The sequence below is a fragment of the Rattus norvegicus genome, chromosome 7, assembly GCF_021556685.1.
Source record: "Rattus norvegicus strain SHRSP/BbbUtx chromosome 7, alternate assembly SHRSP_T2T, whole genome shotgun sequence".
Taxonomy (NCBI): Eukaryota; Metazoa; Chordata; class Mammalia; order Rodentia; family Muridae; genus Rattus; species Rattus norvegicus.
In genome coordinates, this window is record NC_141540.1 from 119916372 (window position 1) to 119938463 (window position 22092).

Genomic DNA, 22092 nt, shown 5'->3' on the forward strand with positions numbered 1-22092 from the left:
TTCTCAACCTGTGTGTCTCTATCTCCAAAAATATTTACATTGTGATTCATAGCAGTAGCAAAATTTAAAGTTAGGAAGTAACAATGAAAAATATTTTATGGTGGGAGAGGGATGTCACCACAACGTAAGGAATTGCATTAAAGGGTCGCAACATTAGGAAGGTTGAGGACCACTGGACTAAGAGGATGAATCACTGGTCTTACTGGTGGATGAAAACACACCAGAGCTACAAATGGCTCTGGCTGGGAAGGCTGGAGTCCAGGAATGCCACACCTCTAAACTTAAGATGTTTTTTCCAGTCGGGTGGTAGTGGAGTATGGCCTTTAAATGGCAGTACTTGGGAGGCAGAGGCAGGAAGATCTCTGAATTCAAGGCCTGCCTGGTTTACAGAGCAAGTTCCAGGACAGCCAGGGCTGCACAGGGAAACCCAGTCTCAAAACAACAACATCAAAAAGATAATACTTCTTTGTTCCTCCATGAACCCAACTTTAAGCACAGCACTTGGGTCCTTACAGGTGCCAGGAGTCCAACCTTTCCTCTCATAAAGAAGTCCCTGAGAGCTAGGCCCAGAACCAGACTTGCCCATGCTGCTTCCCAGGGAGCTGGGATAAGGAGCCCAGAGGACTGGGAAGAGTCTGGTGGCCTCAAAGCAACAGAATCACAATGCCAGGAATGACATCCCAAACCTACATTCTAAAGGCTCCCAAGGGATCAAGAGGGTCATTCTAACACATGTGGTAGGACAACAACCTCCCGCCCTGCCTACAAGGGCGACCTCCCACACAGTGGTCAGAGACATAGAGGAACTGGTCTGGGGCCCTCGGCTGCCTTGTAGCCTTCACAGGAGACAAGCCTTTGATGCCAGGAACATAAAGCCAAACCTTTGGGAATTTCTCTATCAGCAAATATTTGCAGGTCCCTCCTCCATGCAGAGAACTGAGAAGCAGGAGGATCTGGGAGGGCAGGTCAGCTCAGGCCCTAAGGCCGATCTCTCAAGTGTTCATGGGAAAAGGCAGAGCTCTTGGCTGCCATCTGAGGACCCCTGTGTGATTTACCAAGGGTGTGGGTCCTGCTCCAATGCTGCCTGCCTGTGTCATCATCAACAAGGCTGACCCTCTCTGGGCCCTGTGCAATGAGAGGACTGTAGCAGGGTCTCTGGGAGACCATGAGGCCCATATGACTGGTGGGCATCTTCTGAGGCCCATATTTCACAACCCAGCATGCTCACAGGCTTGCCGGGTACATGTGAAGATGCTTACCTGTCACCCTGACCTGACACCCTCATCTCAATTCACCAATTCACCAGTGCAGTTTGAATGTCTCTTCCTGCAATGCCAATCCTGTATCTTCCTCCTCCCCCTGCTCCTCCTCTTCCCTTCCCTGCTCCCCCTGTTCCTCCTGCTCCCCCTCCTCCCCCTGCTCCTCCTTGCCCTGCTCCCTCTCCTCCCCTGCTCCCTCTCCTCCTCCCCCTGCTCCCTCTCCTCCCCCTGCTCCCTCTCCTCCTCCCCCTGCTCCTCCTGCTCCCCCTCTTCCCCCTGCTCCTCCTCCCCCTCTTCCCCCTGCTCCTCCTCCCCCTGCTCCCTCTCCTCTTCCCCCTGCTCCTCCTCCCCCTGCTCCCTCTCCTCCTCCCCCTGCTCCTCCTCCCTAAATCAGAGCCAGAGATGGCATGAGGGATACCACTCGTGCCACACAGCAGGCTGCAACTCACCTGGTCCCGCTCTTTCTCAATCTCCTCCAGCTGGGCCAACACAGTGGCCATGCGGTGCTTATAGAGGTCACAGTCCTTCAGCAGCGTTCGATGTTTGAGCCTCAGATCCTCCATCTCCTGCAGGTACTGTGGGCAGGGCAGGTGGGCCAGGCTCAGAACCCCGGAAACCCAGAAACAAGTGCCCACCTCTCCAGCGGGATCATCCTCACCACTGTCTCTGTCTCCCCTGAGTGGTAAAACGGGCTCGATGGTACCAACAGCACCCTCCACACCAACTTCGTCTCCCATGGAGACTTCAGCCCCAAACCCCTCTACCCTACCCAGCTCCCTGGAGGCACTACAGCCTATGTCTCTGCGAATTGCTTTAGGGTCCCATGTGTACACCCTGTGCACCTGCCTGTTATAAACACCCTCTCCGGGAGCGGAAGCCTTGGTGTCGGAGAGGTATTTGTTATAGGTAAGTATGTGTATAAGTGTGGGTTCGGTAGGAGGGATACACACATAAACGCAGATGTCAACAGGAGACAGATGAGAGCAGCTAACACCAGCCCCTGGAAGCAACCTGACATGGGAGCTCAGAACAGAACTTGTGTCCGAACCCAGGGCCTTGCGCTTGCTAGGCAAGCGCTCTACCACTGAGCTAAATCCCCAACCCCTGTGGGTTTCTTTGTTTTGTTTTTTTGTGTTTTGTTTTTTTTTTTAAGATTTTTTTTTCCTTTTAGGTAGTCTTAGATGTGTTTACTGTCGAATCTGCAATGCCTAACTAAACAGGCCCTACTGATACACAAGGATTAATAAGTGGGAATGAATGAACCCAGTGCCTACTGAAGACACCAACGGCGGCAGGCAGCTAGGGTTACCCACCATGCCTGGCAGTGCCCCCCCACCCCAGACCAGGGCATTTAGTGGAAGTTGGTGGATCAAAACGGGGGGTGGGAGGCAGGCGGTGGTTTCCTACCTTGTCCCGCAGTTCTTCTGCCCACTGTAGCTCGCCCTGCACAGCGTGAAGCTTCTGACACAGCTCCTGCCTGCTGTCCTGTGCCTCCCTCCAGTCATGCTCCAGGATATCCAGCAGAATGCGTTCAGAGCCTGCAGCTCCTGGCCGGCTCATTTCCTGCAGGGTAAAGTGAGAGGCCACCTCAACTCCTGGAGCCCCCACCCCACCTTAGGCACGCGGAGGCAGGGAGACACACACCCCTCAACTCTCCAAATCAGCCCAGTGTCTCCTATTCCAGGTTTGGCACCTGGACCTCGGTTCCCCTATGTGGAGAGTGGTGTGGCCCTCCAGCACCCCTGTCCTCTAGAAGATGTGAGGCTCAGTGGATAAAGGTGAGCTCTGAGCTCAGCCAGGACCCCAATCACGAACAAAACCCTAGCCCACTCCCATTCTCTGGGCCCACACCAGAGCACTATTCCCCAGGGCCTATCCCTATCCCTCTGACTACAGGCTTCTAAGGGGCTGATCCTGAATCCAAGACACAGGTCCTAGGCTAATCAAGCATCTCCAAATCGCAATATAAACAATGTTGTTCCCACTCTCTGTGCGGAACAATGGCAGGCCTACACTGCCATGGACCTGAGAGAGGTCACTCAGCAAGTCCTAGAGCCACCCAGACCTACAGGCTGTCTCAACCACTTCGGGTCAGAGACTCCTTCACAAATTCCAGAAACCAGGAGTGGGTGACATAAGTCTGTAAACCCAGCATTCAGGAAACTGAGACAACAGGAGGATCAGGGGTTCAAGGCCAGCCTGGGCTACATACTAAAACTTGTCTCAAAAAACCTAACTCTACCAAGCATGGTGGCTCACACCCTTAATTGCAACACTCAAGAGACAGAGGCAGGAGGATTACCACAAATTTGAGGCGCGTGTGGTTTACATAACAAGTTCTAGACCAGCTGGGACTAGAGTGAGCCCAGGTCAAAGGAAAACAATCATGCAATAGGAAAAACTAGGGTTGCAGTATAAGTCAGGGCCCTGGGCTTGATCTCTAACACCACAATTTAAAAGAGAAACTGGGACTCCTCTTTCTAAGAAAATGCTCACATATACTGAGGGAGTTCAGAGACTTCTGGGAGTTGGCTACAGACCCCAGACTGAACCCCCAGGGAGAGCGATACCTTAAGGACTCTCCACCAAGAGCCTCAGGTGAGAAGAGGCCCCACCTTGCATGGGCCAGGTCAGCCCTCAGCTTCTGGTGCTGAAGTTCTCAGGCTCTGGTGTCAGAAGGACAGTGAACAGCTGAGGTCTGGCACCAGGGTCCTACCTGCTGAAGACCTTCCTGGAGCTCCTGCAGTGAAGCTGTCAGTCGCTGGTTCTCTGCCCGAAGCTCTGAGAGAAGATCCACACCGTCTGGCTCCTTCTCCTTCTCTTCAGCCCCAGGCGGTGGGCCCCTGCCCCTCCTCAGTAGCGCACACTCTTCCTCCAATCGGCTGACTTTGAGCTTGAGCTGATCTACCTGAGACCCAAGACGAGAGTCAGCCTGGAATGGACCCATTAGAAGCCACTCCAAGATGGCCCCAGGCTTCTGAGAAGCCTAAGCAGGGGTTTGCCTGAGACTCGCCTCTGAATGGGAGCCAGGCTGGGCAAATACAGAAATGGGAGGGAAGGGGGCAAAGCCAAGGCCATCCTCCCAGGAATCATCATGAAAACTGCATGAAACAGTTTGAGCAATGTCACTGGCGGGTGGGGCACCTTGAGTACAGAAAGGGGGACAAGGTCAGGATCCAGTCCTGCCTGCACTGAGGGTGGCCTTGAGCAAGGTATGCCTTTGGTTATGGCTCTCTTGAGTCTCCTTATGTAGATCAGATGGAGAAAGAAGTGATGGGCCTGAGGGCCTCCTCCAGCCCAGCCCCCAACATACACAAGGGAGTGGGGGGCCCTTCAGGAAATTCTTCACAGAGCAACTAGGTGCAGTGGCACATGCCATATCTCAAACACTCAGGAGGCTGAAGCAGGAGGCTTGCCAAAGATTCAAGGCCAGCCTGGGCTAATATTAAACTACAAACCAGCCTGGGCTACACAGTGAGATCCTGTCTTTAAACAAAGGAAAGAGGAAAGAAAATCCTCATGGAGAGGTTTTCTCCCAAAAGAGTCGCTCGCTGGTTCGTGCCGACACCCCACACCCAGGCTTCGGTATCCACCGCTGTACTGGACATCTTAAACGTGTCAGTCCCTCATCTCTTCCCAGCCTCAGTTTTACCAGTAAAAGCTCTCCTCCCTCTCCACCTCCTAGGGCTGTTAAGAACTGAAGAAGACCAAGATAGGGCAAAGCAGGCTATGAGACCACGACCAGTGAGACACAGCCACTGTGGGGCTTTAAAGAAAGCCCAGAGCCCTGGCCTGTCACCAGCTAAGTGCGGGAAGCCAGAGCCTGGCTTGGGAGCTGGGTGGGGGTGGGCAATTGATGACAGCAGCTTGGCCCAAGGACCGACACGCCTAGTCAGTTTGCTGGAGTACAGTGTTCTTGGCCAGGGATGTTTGCCAAACACATGTGGGATCTGGGGTGGTCAGGCTAAGGGGAGAAGAGCAACAGGTGCGGGCCATCAGTGAGGTCATTGTGGGGGAAAGAGTACAAGGACCTCTGAGGATATCAGCAAGAGAACCAAGGCCTGGTGTCCTAGGAGTGTCTGGTCTGGAGAATGACTGCCAGTCCTCCAGGCCTCAGAGACCAGAACACGCATGCATACACACCCTCGTCTGAAGCTGGGTCCGTAACTCCTCAAATTAACAGTCCCCTCCTCCTCCACAAAGACTCAGAAAGTCTTGACCCCCTGCATTCCTTTCTCCTCACAAAACACGCTTTGTGACCCAGCAGAGAAAGACAGCTGGTTTCAAAGGCCAGCCTGGCCACACCCTTCACAGCAAACCACAACTGCACACCCAGGATCCTGCCTGACCCTCAGGCCAGCCAGCTTCCCCAATGAGCTCAGAAGACAAGTCTCCAGGAAACCCGGATGCCTTTAATCCCGGGATACAAACTTCTGAGCTCGAAATTACACTGTTAGCTCCTAAATTTATGTTGCTCAGAAATAACAGCTCATTAACTTTGCACCCTATAAAACACAGTATTAAATCAGCCACCACAGACACCTGTCCATGGTGAGAGGAAACCAAACAGTGGAGCCAGGCCCCTCTGGCTGTGCTAAGAACTCCCACCTGCAAGGCCTCTTTAAACTTGAAGACAGGAAAAGCTCCAAGACGTACAGGTGGATGTGGGGGTTTCTTTATTCCTCTGATCTCACTCTCCGCCCTCCGAACACAAGCACAGCCACCAAAACAGCTGGTCCTGACTGCGACACCACAGGTGACAAAGAGCCCTTCCTCTGCCTCTTCTCCAGCCTCCAGCCATTCCTGCAGCAGCTCCAGCCCCAATGACCGGACACACACAGGACATCTCCTGGTCACACAGACCCAACTCACAAAGAGGATGCCAGCCCAGCCTGCTACAGCCTCTGGCAGCTCTACCTGGGCAGTGACCGGCACACTGCCCTCTCTGAGTAACGGCCCGGTCCCTTCAGGAAAAACCTGACAAAGCTCCTGTCAGTTTCTGAAAAAGTGGGCTAAGTGAAGAAAGAGAGAAGATCCCGACAGACAGACAGCAAAGCCACCTCAACCTGAAGATGCTAGGAAAGAGCTCCAGACAACCATTCTGTGCCTCAGTTTCCCCCTCCAGCAATGAGAACCACAACCACGGCCAACCCCAGTGGGGAAGTAAAAAGTGTGTGCAGAGCAAACACCTAGCGCTCAGCAGTGCTTCAGATGTTATGCCATCCTCAGAGTGACCTGTTACTTTAAGGATAAGGAAACAGGCACCGAGGGGGAAGCCCAGTCCTATGTGACACTGCCCGTCAGCAACTGAGAACAATCAGAGTCCCCACTTAGCACCAAATACAAAGCAGATGTTCAGACAATGGCTGTCCAATCAGCTTCCGACTGCAAACACATCAGCTACACCTCAAGCAGGGACAGCAACCTCAGCCAGCCAGCAGCCAGCATGTGTAAACCCAGACGATGGCGCCCCAGAGTTCCGCAAGCTGTTAACGACCCCCAGTGCCTGTCGTTACCACCAGCGCTGACATCAGGCTTAGGGAGGGGCTGCAAATACGAAGGTTAGAAGCCACTGTGAAGCCACTGGCACAGGAAGCCTCTGAGCCAGAGAGCTCCTCAGAGCTTGGGACAATACACGGGGGTCATCAGACATGACAGAAACACCATTGGAGTCCCAAGAAGAATGGAGGAGAATGAGAGACTCTCTCCCTCAGCCTTTGAGGGGGACTCAGTCCTTGAAAGGCAACCTGGGGATCTTCTGAAGAGGGACCAGTGGGAGTTCACAGGACAGAGACAGGCAGAATGGCATCCCTCAGGAGGTCTCCTGGGGTACCAGGCAGGTGCAGCTCATACCTAGGCTCTGAGACCTTGAACAAACCCCTTTACCAGTCTGAGCCCCTGTATCAGTACTGGGGAACGGAACCTGAGCACCATGCACGTGCTGGTGAGGATGAGATGAGGCCACCTGTGCCGGAGAACCACAATGGCTGACAGAATGCAGGTGTGGACCAAGCGCTCTGCCAAGCGCTCTATATCTGACATTCCGAGCCTGGACCTCACTGATTCCTTACAGCTCAGTAGTCCTCTTGGCACTACTGACATTCAACGCTTCATAAATCTGTCATAGGGGCTGTCCTGAGCACGATAGGACATGTGGGGGTATCCTTGGCCTCTGCTTACTAAACACTAATGTCATCATCCTAGTTGTGACAACCAAAACTGTTCCCAGAGCTTAGGGGTATACCTCAGTTACAGTGCTTGCCTATTAGGCACAAGTCCTGGGGTTCCTACAGTACATAAACAAGAGGTGGAGGCAAGAGGATCAAAAGTTCAAGGCTAGCCTCAGCTACATGTTGAGTTTATGGCCAACTTGGGATACCTCAGATCCTGTCTCAAAAAAAATAGTAATAAAATAAAACTCTTCCCAGAGTGGCCATGTGCTTTGCGGGGGCTTGGATGGGGGGTGTTCCTTAATAGAGAACTAGTCGTAATGCAATGAAACATGAACACAAGGCAGTCAGGGATTGATTCAGAACCAGGTGGATGGTGACTCTGAAACATGTATTGATGACCATGTTACCATGTCCTCCCTTCTCCATCCCACCACCTCCTCTGGGCCTACCGCAAGCTGCAGGTCTCGGCTACGCAGCACAGCCGAGTTCTTCTCCTCGCTGAGCTGAGCCAGGCGCATGGCAATCATGTAGTTCTCATCCTTGAGGCGCAGCAGCTCCAGGCTGCCCGCCTCCCAGTCCTCCCTCAGCCGCTGGCAGCGTTCCTGTGCCGCCTGCTGCTCCCGAAGCCGCTGCTCTAACCCTGCCCGCTCCTCCTCCAGTGCCCGGCCCCGGGCCTGCAGTTGCTGTTCTCGGTGCAGCTGGCTCTTTCGAGCTTCCCGAAGCCTCCGGACTTCAGTCATCAAGAACTGAGTCAGGCCCTCTGGCCCCTCCTCATCTGCCAGGTCAGGGGGGAAAAAAAAGAATATTCAGAAGGGTCAAATAAAATCCAGGGAGATGCCGGACTGCACAGAAAAACTCAAAACCATAAGAGCTCTGGAGGAAAATTCTGGAAGATATTTTTGCTATTGCTGGACAGGGAACGTCTTCTCAAACTACATAAAATCCAGGAGTTATGAGGGAAAAAAGTGGACAAGTCTGTATTAAAATAAAGTTTAAAAAGAAAAGAAAGAGAGAGAGTGCGCGTTGGCCAGACAGTGACGGCAGACACCTTCAAACCCAGCACTCCTGAGACAGAGGCAGGTGACTCTCTAAATTTGAGGCCAACTTTCTCTACAGAGTGAGTTCCAGGATAGCCAGAGCTACCCAGAGAAACCCTGTCTCAAAATCCAAAAACCAAAACAAAACTCCAAAAAGTTTTGTAGTAAAAGGGATAACAAAGTTAAGGGACAAGCAAAAAAAAAAAATTGTAGGAAAAACTATAATGGAACTCAAAGCCATAATACATAAAGAGTTCCTACAAAACAACAAGAAAAGCAAGCTAAATAAAAACATGGAACAAAAACTAAACACGTTTCAACCACCAGCAATAAAGGTAATGGCAATAACTAATGTTTGTTAGCCTCATTTGTTATACTAGACATTGTATCAACTTATTTAAACTTCCCAAAGGACAGTAAATACTGGGGCTCTACCCATCTCGTTTACCTACTGTTCACTAAATAGTAAGCTATGAGCTACATCACTTAAGATACAGAGCTGGCTGGGCAGTGGAAACATATACCATTAACCCCATCACTGGGGAGATGGGGGCAGGGAGACCTCTGAATCTGAAGCAAGCTTGGTCTATGGAGGAGGGGTTCTAGGATGGCCAGGACTACACACAGAAACATTGTCTCTAAAATACAAAAACAAAACAAAAAAAAAACAAACAAACAAAAACCCAGAAGATACAAACCTGAAACCTGAATTTTACAAAAGTATCTGGCAAAAATGTTGCAGGGGGCTGGAGAGATGGCTCAGCGGTTAAGAGCACCCGACTGCTCTTCCAGAGGTCATGAGTTCAATTCCCAGCAACCACATGGTGGCTCACAACCATCTGTAAGGAGATCCGATGCCCTCTTCTGGTGTATCTGAAGACAGCTACAGTGTACTTATATATAATAAATAAATAAATCTTAAAAAAAAAAAATGTTGCAGGATGGTTCTCCCGATTCCTAAAAGATTCATAAAGCAAAGGGGACCCTCACACTCTGCTGGGGGGGGGGAGCTACCCTCATCAGAAACTTAAAATTGATACATTCCGTGAGAAACTCCACTTCAGAAACTCCCCAGCTCAGAGTAGAACCGCCAGAGATGCCCAGGGGAGGAGAGAATGTCACAAAACCTGAAACGATCTGGTTGTCCACCCTCAAGAGACTCCACCAATGAGCTATGTGACAGGTTCACTAAAACACATTAAATATGCTGTCTCGGGCTGGAGAGATGGCTCAGTGGTTAAGAGCACCTGACTGCTCTTCCAGAGGTCATGAGTTCAATTCCCAGCAACCACATGGTGGCTCACAACCATCTGTAAAGAGATCCGATGCCCTCTTCTGGTGTGTCTGAAGACAGCTACAGTGTACTTACATATAATAAATAAATAAATCTTTAAAAAAAAAATATGCTGTCTCTTCAAACAAGTGGAATCAGATCCTGAGTAACTGCTCCCACAAGGAGCCTTGTCAACTGTCCCAAAAAACAAAACGCACAAAGTCGGGCTGGAGAGATGGCTCAGTGGTTAAGAGCACAGACTGCTCTTCCAGAGGTCCTGAGTTCAATTCCCAGCAACCACATGGTGGCTCACAAACTATCTGCAATGAGATCTGATGCCCTCTTCTGGTGTGTCTAAGACAACTACAGTGTACTCGTATAATTAAAAATAAATAAATCTTAAAAAAAAAAAAAACCGCACAAGGTCTAGATGTGTATCCAAGCTGACTTGCTGGTCACTCACTATGTAGCCTAGGCTAGCCTTAAACTTGGTCCTGCCTCTGCCTACTGAGACGAATACCACCACCCTAGGCTTAAATTTCTTATTACTTTTTTATTTATTTATTTATTTATTTATTTATTTAGGAAGAGAAGCATGTATGTACAGTCCAAAGGACAACTTTCAGGAGTCAGTTCTCTCCTACTGTGTAGGTCCCAGGGTGTGAACTCAGGTGGCCTGGCTTGCTGGATACTTACTGTCTTTATCCACGGAGCCATCTCGTCCACTCTTGAATGTTTACACGAAAAGCTAAACTACGTGTCTAGACACCCCATTCCTAAAGATGCTTAAGGAGAAAAAGTCATGCTGAGCACGTGGATTCTGGACTCTGGACCCAGCCTATCCTCCACCTACGGTGGGGCCCCAAGTAAACTTCTGCCGTCTGTGCCTCGGTTTCTTCACCAGTCCAATAGCGGGAACAGGCCCCTAGTACGGTTAGGATAAGAAAACTCTGCTCTGGCGCTGAGACCCGGGCACCCACTGAGATTGCTCACCAAGTATCATGGAGCAGCGCTGGGCAGGTTCCTGGCCAGTGAGCAGCGTGAAGTGTTCTGGGTAGTAGAATTCCAGCGCTTCCAGGAAGGCCTCGAAGCCCCTCTTGCCCCGGCAGCGTAAAATGTCTATGAGACGCCCTGAGGGTAAAGGTTTTGACAGGGGTCAAGATGAGGGCTTCCCTCAGTGCCCCTGCTCTCCACCCCCACAATGCTCCAGGGCCTACGTTCCCCAGATTTTTGGGCTGTGACACACACAAGGGCCTGTCCCAACACATCAGGGAGCAAAGCTCAATCTGCCCTGGCTAGGAACACCAGACCCTCCCCACAGCACCTGCTCTGCAGCAGGTTCCCAGCAACCCCTACACACACACACACACACACACACACCATACATTACCCATGCGCGGGGGCGGGGGGGGGGGCATTGGATGCCTGCGTTTCCCAGGCAAAATGCTCTCACTGACTTAAGTTCCGAGACTCCTAGCCCCCTTCCCAGTCCTGGTACAAAAACACCCAGTGTGAGAGGAGCCTCAGAGAATTGAGCCCCGACTTGAGCTCTTGAGAAAAACTGATTCTTTAAGGGGTGCATTCCCACACAGATGGGACAGAAAGAACCAGAGAGGTCAAAGAGCAAAGTAAAGATCCCACAGGGGTCTCCATCGGCACCACCCGCAACCACATCCAGCTGTCTGCTCTGGAGTGGGCCTAGGAAGTGAGAAGAAACCCCTGGCGGCGACGGGCTCACCGGTACGGTTAGCGCGGCACGGAAAACGGTAGGTGCTGAGCACCTCCTCCTCGTCTTGCTCGTCCAAGACGCGGCACTGGCGCAGATAAGGCGTGAGCTTGGCCGGGTTCAGGGCGCGGGTCAGCCGGTGCCGGACGCCCTCGATCCGCTCCCATAGCGCGTCCTCTTCGGCCTCCGACCCGGAGCCCGCCCCAGCCTCCTCGTCGGCCTCGGCCGCGTCCGCCCGGCCCTGCATGGCCGCGTCCTCGGAGTCTGCGGGCGACAGGCACGGTGGGCACTGAGCCACGGCCACCGCACCTGGGCGTCGCCCGCGGGTCCCAGCGCTGTCTCGCTCTGTCTTCCTGGGACCCCACGCTGCTCTTCTGCCTGCGCCCTCCCGGTTCCCCGAGCGATCACCCCCGCGTCCTCCGGAGCGTCCCGTCAGCGTCCTTTCAGGTCCCCACGCTGCTGTCCCGCCAGTGTCCTCCCCTCACTCACCACGGGCGCTGCAGCTGCCCTGGGCTCCGGGCTCCGTGTTCGGCCGACGGCTCCGGCGGCGCGACGGGGCGGTGCCCTCGGGGTCATTGGCTCCGCCCCCAGCCCCGCGGCCGCCGGGGCCACCCAACATCGCCCTTGCCCCGCCGCGCTCCGACGGTCCTCCCGCCGCTCTGCGGGCCAGTCGCGCCTCCCCACCCCCTCACCCCCGCTTCCTGTTTCCCGCCGGCTCTCTGGGCCAGTCCTGGCGGGGTCCGCACGGCCCTCCCACACCTGCCCGGCCCCCGACAGGGCGGAGTCGCCACGCGCGTGCTCACACCCCGCGCGCCACCGCTGCTGCCTTTCACCTTGCCCCCGACCCTGAGCGCAACAGCTGCCTGCACCCTCCACACAAGCCGGGCCACCCGAAGCCCTGGCGGCGACAAGTGTCCACTGGTGCTAGCCATACACACCCTGCAATTAACAGGTCACACCAACCTAGCGGGCTCTGGGCTCCAATCTCATACTCAGACCCTCATCATACCCACTTCAACCTGCATGGTAGGTACATTCACTCTGCACAAAGGCACATACCTGGGCATAATTCATGTCCATCTTTCAGGAAATAGCTGTAAAGTGTGGGACAGGGACCTCAGGAGCCGGCAGAACTTCCACATGTGTCCATCTTCTGGGATAATGGCCCAGTGTTGGGCAGGACTTTGACCGGAGACAGACTACTCACATGCCTCTCTCTTCCTCCCTCCCACAAACACCCTGTGTCCAAGCACTTGAAAGATCCGGGTCAGCTGTGAGCCTCTGTAGCTCAGTGTCGGAATCGTTGCATCCTGTTCCCAGCTAGGCCTCTTATCTGCCAGTGACCCGGACAAGTGCCCCTCCATAGTCTCCGTGTTCCCGAACACACTGCCAAGAGCTTGCATCTTCCACCAAGCTCAGGACAGCCTGTGTGGGCAGCCAAGGGGAGGGGTCATGGGCACCATTCCAGAGAAGGGAGTCAGTCCCTGCAGGCATCCAGACTGGCTGCACCTCTTTTCCTGGGTAAAGTTAAAGGCACCTGGGGACCAGGGTGCTTGCATTGCTGTTCCTCCAGACCAGGGTCCAAGAGATAACTGAGGAGGGTTTTGTGGTTAAAATCAATTATGTTTGAAAAGGCAGCCTCAGAACTCCTCCCCTCTGCCTTAGAGACTAGTGCTCACTCCCACAATAAGGTCCTGCACTCACGTGGTAGCAGTTCTCTGGGCACTGGAACGTGCCCTCAGGGTGGAGAGATCAGGGTTAAGAGAACACGGAGGGGAAGATGTGTAGGTCCCCAAACCCACCCATACTTTCCGAATTAGATGCATCACTCACCCAAGGAAACAAGGTTGACCACAACCCCTGAAAAGTCCCTGCAGTAAAGAAACCAGTTTACCTACGTAACCTAGTTCCTTTCCCAGCCTTAAGGAGCCTCGGTTTTGTTTGGAGTGTTACCAGTTCACCTGCAGAAGAAGCCTTGTGGGAAGGACTCAATTCTAGCACGAACCTATCTGTTTACAAAGGAGGAAGCAACGGCCCAGAGAGAGCAAGAACTTGCCACACACACTGGATCTGCCCTGGCCACTTTCCCCTCCCTGGGCTCAGTGTCCAGGTTCACACTAGGCTCCCTCCCAAGGAGTACCTCTCCTCTGCTGGCCATGAACACCCTGACTCTGGCTCTCCCAGTGAGCAGCTCCTCCCTCAAGGAGTGGCTCCACCCCACAGCAGCCCTGTGAATATTTTCACTTGGCCGGAATAATGGGAAGGAAACCCTGGAAAATGAGTCTTTAGTTAATTATTCTCTCATCAGAGGCAAAAACAGGGCCAGGGATCTGGCACGGAAACTAGGAATTAGCTTGTAAGCTGACAGGCTGGAGGGGGCTGGGGGGAGTGTCACAGGGTCACAGCAGGTCCCAGAGTCTGCTCCTAAAGAAGCTATAGAGATCCTGAAACACCTCACATGTGCACACATGGTCACATACATACTCACAGGCATGCACTTGGTTTCACAGACACACTCACATGGACACAGATACATTACTATTCACACACACACACCAACACACATACACAGGGCTACAAACACATCATGGATGGTTACACACATGCACACACATTTATAGGGACACATTCAAATGGACACACATGGTTACACAGACACACTAAAGGCACAAGCACAGTTTTACACACATACACAGACACCTAACAGATACACTCATACACACACACAGACAGATACACACAAACACATAGACATAATCATCTATACAGAATTACATAGATTCCACACTTACATGCACATGTGTGGTTACACACAATTGCTTTGTACACACACACACAGACACACACACACGCCTGTGTGGGTATGGGAGCCTGGCAGCAGGCAGTCAGCACGACGCCCACATCTCCTCCATTGTCAATAAATGCCACTGCTGTCCCCAGATGTTCCCAGCATGGATGGTAGACAGATATCATTAAGCATCCCTTCCAATACTGTCTTCTTGTGGCTTCTGTTCCATCATTCTTCTCCTTGTCACCGTGTCAAGAAAGCAAGGCAGGTGGGGTTGGGGATTTAGCTCAGTGGTAGAGCGCTTGCCTAGCAAGCACAAGGCCCTGGGTTCGGTCCCCAGCTCCAGAAAAAAAAAAAGAAAGAAAGAAAAGAAAAGAAGAAAGCAAGGCAGGGAGACAGAGTCCCTGTGCCAGCATCTCTGGGTCCCTAGGTACCTGGCCAGGAGTGCTAGACCACCCAGAGGCTCCATCCCTGTCTGCAGATGACAAGAGGTGAGCATGGCCAGCCACACCTAGGGAGGACAGTGGGAGAGCAAGCCGGGTACTCTGGAGACTGATATTGGCCATCCTTCTTGGACAAAGGCCTTCCTTCCCCTTGGAGGAATGGCTGAGTGTTAGTAATGACAGGAGTCCTCCCTGTGTAGGAATGTATGGTCCGGACTGGAGAGATGGCTCAGCAGTTAAGAGCACTGACTGCTCTTCCAGAGGTCCTGAGTTCAATTCCCAGCACCCACATGGTGGCTCACAACCACCTGTAATGGGATCCAATGACCTCTTCTGGTGTGTCTGAAGTCAGCTACAGTGTACTCATGTAAATAAAATAAATTTTTTTTTTTAAAAAAAAAGAATGTATGGTCCATGTGAGCTGAGGAACCTCCATCTTCAAGGAACCTATCCCTAGGTTTAAACCCCTCTGTGTCCCATCACCTCTGGTTCCTCCACACCCCAACTCTGAGGTACAGTGTCTTTACCACTGAGCAACCAGGGGGCTGGTTGTTGTTGTTGTTTTGTTTCGTCTTGTTTTGTTTGTTGTTGTTGCTGCTGCTGCTGCTGCTGCTGAGATGAAATCTCACTAGATTGCATGCACTAGCCTCCCAAGTAATCCTCCTGCCTCAGCATCCCAAGTAGCAAGGACCACAAACTCATAGCATCCTTGAGAGATCATTTCAAACCAGACTTCACTCAGGTTTAAACCTTCCTAGTTTCTCCACTAAAATGGAAGATGCCAAAACCTGCCCCCACTGTCTCCGCTCACCCACTGGCCCTGGTCTGCCCCTGTCAGCCTCGTCTACCTCTAGGCTTTTCCTTCTACCTAGAATGTGTGTCCCTTTGTTCATACCCTCTGCTTTCCTTCTGGCTATACGAAGCGAAGATCAAAAGTCACCATCTCTAGGGCAAAGACTTGATCTACTTCTTTATGGCCACTGTTGCTTCCTCTGCTCCTCGTCTCCCTGGAACAGCCCAGCTCACCTGCTCGGAGGAGTGGGCTAGAATGTTCCAAGTTTGAGGATGAGGAATGGGACAGAAGGGAGAGGAAGTTAGACGGGAGAAGAGTTGGGGACAGAGCAGGGCACCAGCAGCATGCCAACCTTCACTTTTGCCACGAGTGAAGCTGTGATCAGGGTCTTCCCAGGTCAGCCACAGAGTGTGCAGAAGCTATACCTCTGTTTTTCTCCCAGCTCTCTCGGCTGCCTGAGTTCCAGCACCTTCTCCTTCTAGGAAGTCCTCTGATAGCATCCCAGCAATTTGAGTCTCCTGGAGAGCTGAGAAAAAGACAGACAGACAGATGGGAGGAGGGGTGTGTGTGTGTGTGTGTGTGTGTGTGTGTGTGTGTGTCCCATCCAACCACCTCCATCACTCCCCTTCCCCCAACCCCGTTGGCCATCTCCAGAAGCTTGGCAGCAGGGAACAGAAATAGTGACTCATTCTAGTTTCAGCCAATGACAGAGATCTGTGCCCACCTGGCCTTGGGTGGGGCATGAGACCAGAGGTAAGACTGAGCTGGGAAGGACAAATAAGGGAACCAGATAGAGACCAGAGAAAAGAACCAGACAGTTGTCCGGAGACAAGATACTGAGGCTGGACTGGCTATCCTTTCCCGAGGCTGTACCACCCAGCTTCCTCAAGGGTCCTGTGTGTGCCTCCTCTTCTCCCAGGGTGGTTGGAAGAGATGTTCAGTGATGCTCAATCCATCAAACCTGTAACCGAAAGGAGCATGAAGACAGAGGGCAGCTAGTGTAGCATCTCGATGGAGGGTGTGCCTTGCCTACAAGAGAAGGTGGCCAAGAGCGCTGCCTGGGGGCCAGAATTCCAGAGAAAGGCCCTGGACAGTCTGGCTGAGTCAGCTGAAAAGGGAGGGGTGGAGAAGGGATGTGGGGACCTGCCTGTGAGTCACTGCCTCCAGGGGCTGGCAGGGTTCCTGGTGCTGCCTACCTTACCTGGTATCACGAAGGTCTGGCTTCAAATACCAGCCCCCATCCCACCTCCTTTGTGACCTGGGCAAAACAGCAGACAACAATGGATGTATCTGGTGACTCTGAGGTAGTGCTTAGCATGAAGTCAGTGACCATTTACGTATCAACACATTACATGTGTGCACTGTGTAGGGTTAGTTAGCTCGGAGCCTCAGATCAGCTACATAGACCACTGTTTGGGGACCTCCTGTCTCTTGCTAAGAGCTCACAGGTTTCCGGACGTTGCATGCCCAGGTGTTTGAGCTCAAGCGCATGTTTGTAGGTGTGTGGCTGTGCCCTCCCGTTCTGTCTTACCTGTCTGTACCCTGCCCCATTTGATACCCTGAAGACCCTGAGAGAAAAGCCCCCCTCCGAACCCACTGATGAAGAAACCCTCACCTGTACCCAGAGGCATCACAAAGCCCAGCTGAGAGGGAGGAGGTGAGACGGAAGGGTGGAGTGGGCAGAAGGAACAGCCGGTACAGAAGCCTGAGGCTTCACCTAATGCTTCCAAAAAGGACCAGGCTTCCTGCTTGCTCCGACTTGCACCATCACAAGCCAGGATCCTCCTAGCCTTCATCCCCCCATGACTCATAGCATCCCACCAACCCCTGCCCCTGGAGGAGAGGATGTGCTGAGAGCCACCCCTGCCAGGAAGCCTGGTGAATAAGCTCCCTTGGTGTTCACAGTCCCTTGAGGTTGTGTGATACAGATAGGGTCAGCAGCTGACCCTGTGCCAAGTCCAGGACCCTCCTTCTCAGAACCTGAATGCAGGCCTGGTGCTACCCCAAGTAAGGAATAGGACCCGGGGCAGAGCACTATCCCAGCCAAGGCCCAACGTTCACTGCACCAGACGCCTGGTAGAAAGAACCACCTAGGTTGGAAGAGAGAGGCTTCAGTCCTATGTGTGCTCCTGGACTTTGGAGGGTTTACTTCCCCTTTTTTGATCTCATCTTCTCCTCCTGTTCGTCCAAGCCCCTGGAGCTGCAGTCATAAGCAATAGTACACCACCCAATGCTAGAAGCAATACTGAGCTACTCAATGCAGGAGCTGGGAACCGAACCCGGGTCCTCTGTGATAGCAGCAATCTCTCTTAGCCAGTGAATCATCTCTCCAGCTTTTGCTTTGTTTTTGTTTTGGGGGTCAGGGCATGGCTTATAGACAAGAATGCCCTTAAACTTATTGCAATCCTCCTGCCACAGCCTCCCAAATGCTGGGATTACAATCATGATGCCCAGAGGTTTTGTTTTGGGGTGGTTTTCCCCCTGAATATTTCCAGTCTGAGGTTGATTGACTCCATGGATTAGAACCCACAGAGAGATAGAAAAGCGGGTGGTGGCTGTCGCATGCACACCTTTGATCCCAGCACTCAGGAGGCAAAGGCAGGAGGTTCTCTGAGTTCTAGGCCAGCCTGGTCTACAGAGTGAGTTCCAGGGCAGCAGGACAGAAAGGGCTACACAGAGAAACCCTGTCTCAAAAATAAAATAAAGGAAAGGAAAGAGAAGAGAAGAGAAGAAAAGAATCTGGAGATAGGAAAGGCTCAGTGTGTGGCATTGTAATCTCCAAGCCTCTACCTGCTGGGAGCATTCAGGAAACTGACAGTGCAAATGGCTGGAGGCTTTGCTCATCCACCCAGGTTCCCTACAGAACCCTCCAGCCACTCAGACACTGTCTGCCATGTTCCTCTCAGCCTCCTCACCTCTGACTCCTCCTCAGTTCTCTTTGCACATCTGCCCCTCCACCCATTGAGGGGGTTACTCAATTCTTTCTCCATGTGCACTCCCATCACCTCATGGTGACCGCATCAGAGCCTGTCAACCCCTTTCTGTATCCGTCTGATGCGTTCTCCAGAGAACATAAGCCTCTGATGGTAAAGACGGGGACCCACCTCCCCCATCACCACCTCGCTGCAGCCTGGCTCAGTACCAGGCATGTCCACAGAGATGTGGGCGATGCCAATAGACTAGTAAGTGGATGGGTAAATGTAGCGGACTCCTGCTGGCCTTCAGATAAGCCCAGCTAACCATGTATGAAAAGAATGAACAAATGAATGGATGGTATCATTAAGTCACCAGTGAATGGGACTCTGGAAATCATAGGACAGGCCCCTGAGACCAGGGACAGATATAGCCGTCAACATTCCAGAGAGCTCTTGCGGCTGGGACAGTTTGAGTATTTCCCGTAACGTGATCCTTTTAGTCCCCGTGTGAAATATCCGCTGTGACTACCTAGACTTTATACGTGAGGAATCTAAAGCTGACTCACGTACCCTGCCCAAGTACCCAACTGGGAAGTGGGTAGCCTGAGCTTTGAACCTAGTCATGATCTGCCCCTGCCACTGCTGGGCACTGCAAGCCAAAGGCTTCCTGGAGGAGGTGTGGCAACATCTGGCCTGGAAGAGTGAGCAGATTGATGCAACCTGGAAGGGAGGCATTTGTGCAATGGGGAAGTGGGCACACTAGTGTGGCTGGCAGGGTGGAGCAGAAAGGACCCTGCGGAAGAAGCCAGCCAGGTGTCTCTGTTAAATATCTCTGTGTAGCCGCCTACCCCAGGATAGGGCAGCTTGAGGCCAGCAGGAGTGTTGAGTGAGCTCTGGGGTCTGTGTGGGGTAGGATCAGGCAGGATAGCAAAGTCGTATGGTCATTGGTTGGGACAGCTGAGGGCTGCTCACTCTTGAGGCGCTAACTGTTTAGTCTCCATGGCATCAGAACCATCAGCTTCCTGCAACATGGTTTCAAAAACGTATGTCAAAGACATCCAGAGGAAGCCACCCCTTTTATGATCTACCCCCTTGGAAGTCGGCCAGTGTCACTTCCACAATGTGGGTCATAGCAGTCACAAGGGTGCCTGGGCTTGGGGGGAAGGGGAGAACAGGGTGTCCAAGGGGTCCTTAACCTGTGGCTCGAGACCCCATCAGGGTTGCCTATCAGATATTTACATTATGACTCAAAACCTTAGCAACAAAAATAGTCTCATGGTTGGGGGTTACCCCAGCGTGAGGAACCATCTCAAAGGGTCATAGTGTTAAGAAGGTTGAGGTGTTGTAGGGGAGACGGTCCTGGAGAGATGGAGAGTCAAGACCCTGGGTCCATTTAGAACAAGTGTCAGCCAAGGACACTCTGAGGGTGGGCTCCGGGCTGCTTTGGGGACAGAGTGGCTTTATATCTGAGACCTTTTTCTCCTCCCTTTTATTTAGAAAAACATTATAAAGGGGCCAATAAGATGTCAGGGCAGGTACAGGCCACTTGGGTTTTGTTTTTTTTTTTTTTTTTTTTTGGTTCTTTTTTTTTCCGGAGCTGGGGACCGAACCCAGGGCCTTGCACTTCCTAGGCAAGCGCTCTACCACTGAGCTAAATCCCCAACCCCATACAGGCCACTTGTAACTAAGCTTGATGACCCAATCTCATGCCCCAAGACACGCCTAATAAAAGGAGAGAATCAACTCCCAAAACTCACACACACACACACACACACACACACACACACCTGTCACCAGCACTTGGAAGGCTGAAGCAGGAAGACTGCCTTCCTGAGCTACAGAATGAGTTCCAGGCCAGCTTGAAGCAGGAACCAGTCTCAAACAGGCAAACAACACATAACCAGTCAGTAAACTCCACAGATCACAGAGGTGCATAGCTCTGGGGAATTTTACCTGTGCTCATAGCGAAGTCACCATCAGTCTGGGACAGGTTCCAGTGACTTCCAACAGAGGCTTCCTACAGGATCCCTCCCACACAGGTCCTCCCCTGGACAACTCGTCCTCTCTCCAAGGATCCATTTCCCCTGTTTGCTTCTTCCTGTAAGTGCACTGAGCACTCTGAGCTGGTGTATCTGGTCTCTTTGGTTATAGTCAGTGGGTGCGATTCCCCCTCAAAAGGCGTGCATTTGCGGACCAGCCATTCTCATTGCAGTGTGAGATGTGATGTGCTAAGAGACTGCTGAAGACCCTAAGAAATACCTCTAATGCACATCTGTTCCCTAGGATAACCACCAGCATGCCAGCTGCCTGCCTTCATCAAGGGTAGAACCACCTAGTCACCAGGGTGGGTTCACGGTCCCCCTTTCCTCCCTATTTCCTCCCTCCTTCCCTCCTTCCCTCCCTCCCTCCCTCCCTCCTTCCTTCCTTGAGTTGCTCTTATACAGAATTTTGTCCTAGCAAGAGGTAAAGTAACTAAGACAGAAGTGAGACCAGGCATTTGAAATCTCACACACAAAATAAAATAAAATAAAAATAAAAGCACCATGGCTAAGATCAAAGATGGAGCAATATCAGATACAATAGTGTGGCTCCAGAAAGCATTTTGCTAGTGCTTGATTTAATTCTGCTTCATTTTATATCTTTTCAACCACGTTGCTGTGGTTTTTGGATTATTAAATTAAAAGTAATAATAGGGGGAGCTGGAGAGATGGTTCAGAGGACTAGCTGTTTGGTTCCCAGAACCCACATGGCAGCTCATGACTGTCTGTAACTCCAGCTCTCCAGGATCCAATGCCCTCTTCCAGACTCTGTGGATTCAGACAGACACACAAACATATAGGTAAAACACCATTCAAGTAAAATAATAAAAAAAATTAGATAAAATTAATGATGGGAAGTATATAAAAGCTTTTCCGGAAAGCAATTACAAAAATACCTGATAATGACAAGAGATCAATAGAGAGACAGCTGTCACTGTGGGACTTCGAGCTGGGTGTGGTGGCACTTAGGAGACAGAGGCCTGTAGATATCCGTGGGTTCAGGATCAGTGGGATCCACATAGTGAGTTTCAGGCCAGCCATGGCTACACAGTGAGACCCTTGTCTCAAACAAAAAAGTCCAAAATTGAGAGATAGGTCAGCGGTGAAGATCACTTGTGGTTCCCAACACTCACAGCTCTCTGTGCCACCAGATCTGAGGGAGCTGACACTCTCTGGCCTCCCTGGGTACCTGCATGTACATGAATTCATGTGCACATAAGTGAAAATAAATAAACCTCCTTTTTAAAAATCCCCAAAATCCAAAACATCAACTCTGCCAAAGATCATCGAATGAGGAATGACAGGAAATGACACTGTTGCTGGTGAAAACATGGGACAACTACTTTGCCAGGACGGGTGTATTCCGGCCTTCACTTTTAGTTATTTTTTAAGTGGTTTGTTTGTTTGTTTTTTGGTCTTTTTGTTTTATGATGTTTTGAGCAGGGTCTTGTTATATAGTCCTGGATGACTCACGACTGGCTATGTGGCCCGCAGACAGTCCTTGAATAGAGGCAACCCTCCTGCCTCAGTCTCTCAAGAATTGGCATTATGGGAACTGGAGAGATGGCTCAGCAGTTAAGAGCACTGACTGCTCTTCCAGAGGTCCTGGGTTCAATCCCCAGCAACCACATGGTGGCTCACAACCA

At 51.9% G+C, this 22092-nt stretch overlaps 1 protein-coding gene across 11 annotated transcripts in view; it reads right to left on the reverse strand.

Moving 5' to 3' along the window:
- Card10 (caspase recruitment domain family, member 10) overlaps positions 1-12642 on the reverse strand; it is a 28898-nt gene extending 16256 nt beyond the window's left edge. For 4 of the 11 annotated variants that reach the window (XM_087557439.1, XM_087557438.1, XM_087557437.1 and 1 more), the window contains exons 1-7: positions 12528-12642; positions 11481-11732; positions 10736-10873; positions 7882-8207; positions 3976-4167; positions 2667-2822; positions 1709-1834 (exon numbers count right to left, since the gene is read on the reverse strand). In XM_087557439.1, the coding sequence (XP_087413565.1) occupies positions 1709-1834; positions 2667-2822; positions 3976-4167; positions 7882-8207; positions 10736-10873; positions 11481-11715 (1173 nt within the window). In that variant the 5' untranslated portion in view covers positions 11716-11732; positions 12528-12642. 11 annotated transcript variants of the gene reach the window in all.
- Between the last annotated feature and the right edge of the window lie 9450 nt (positions 12643-22092).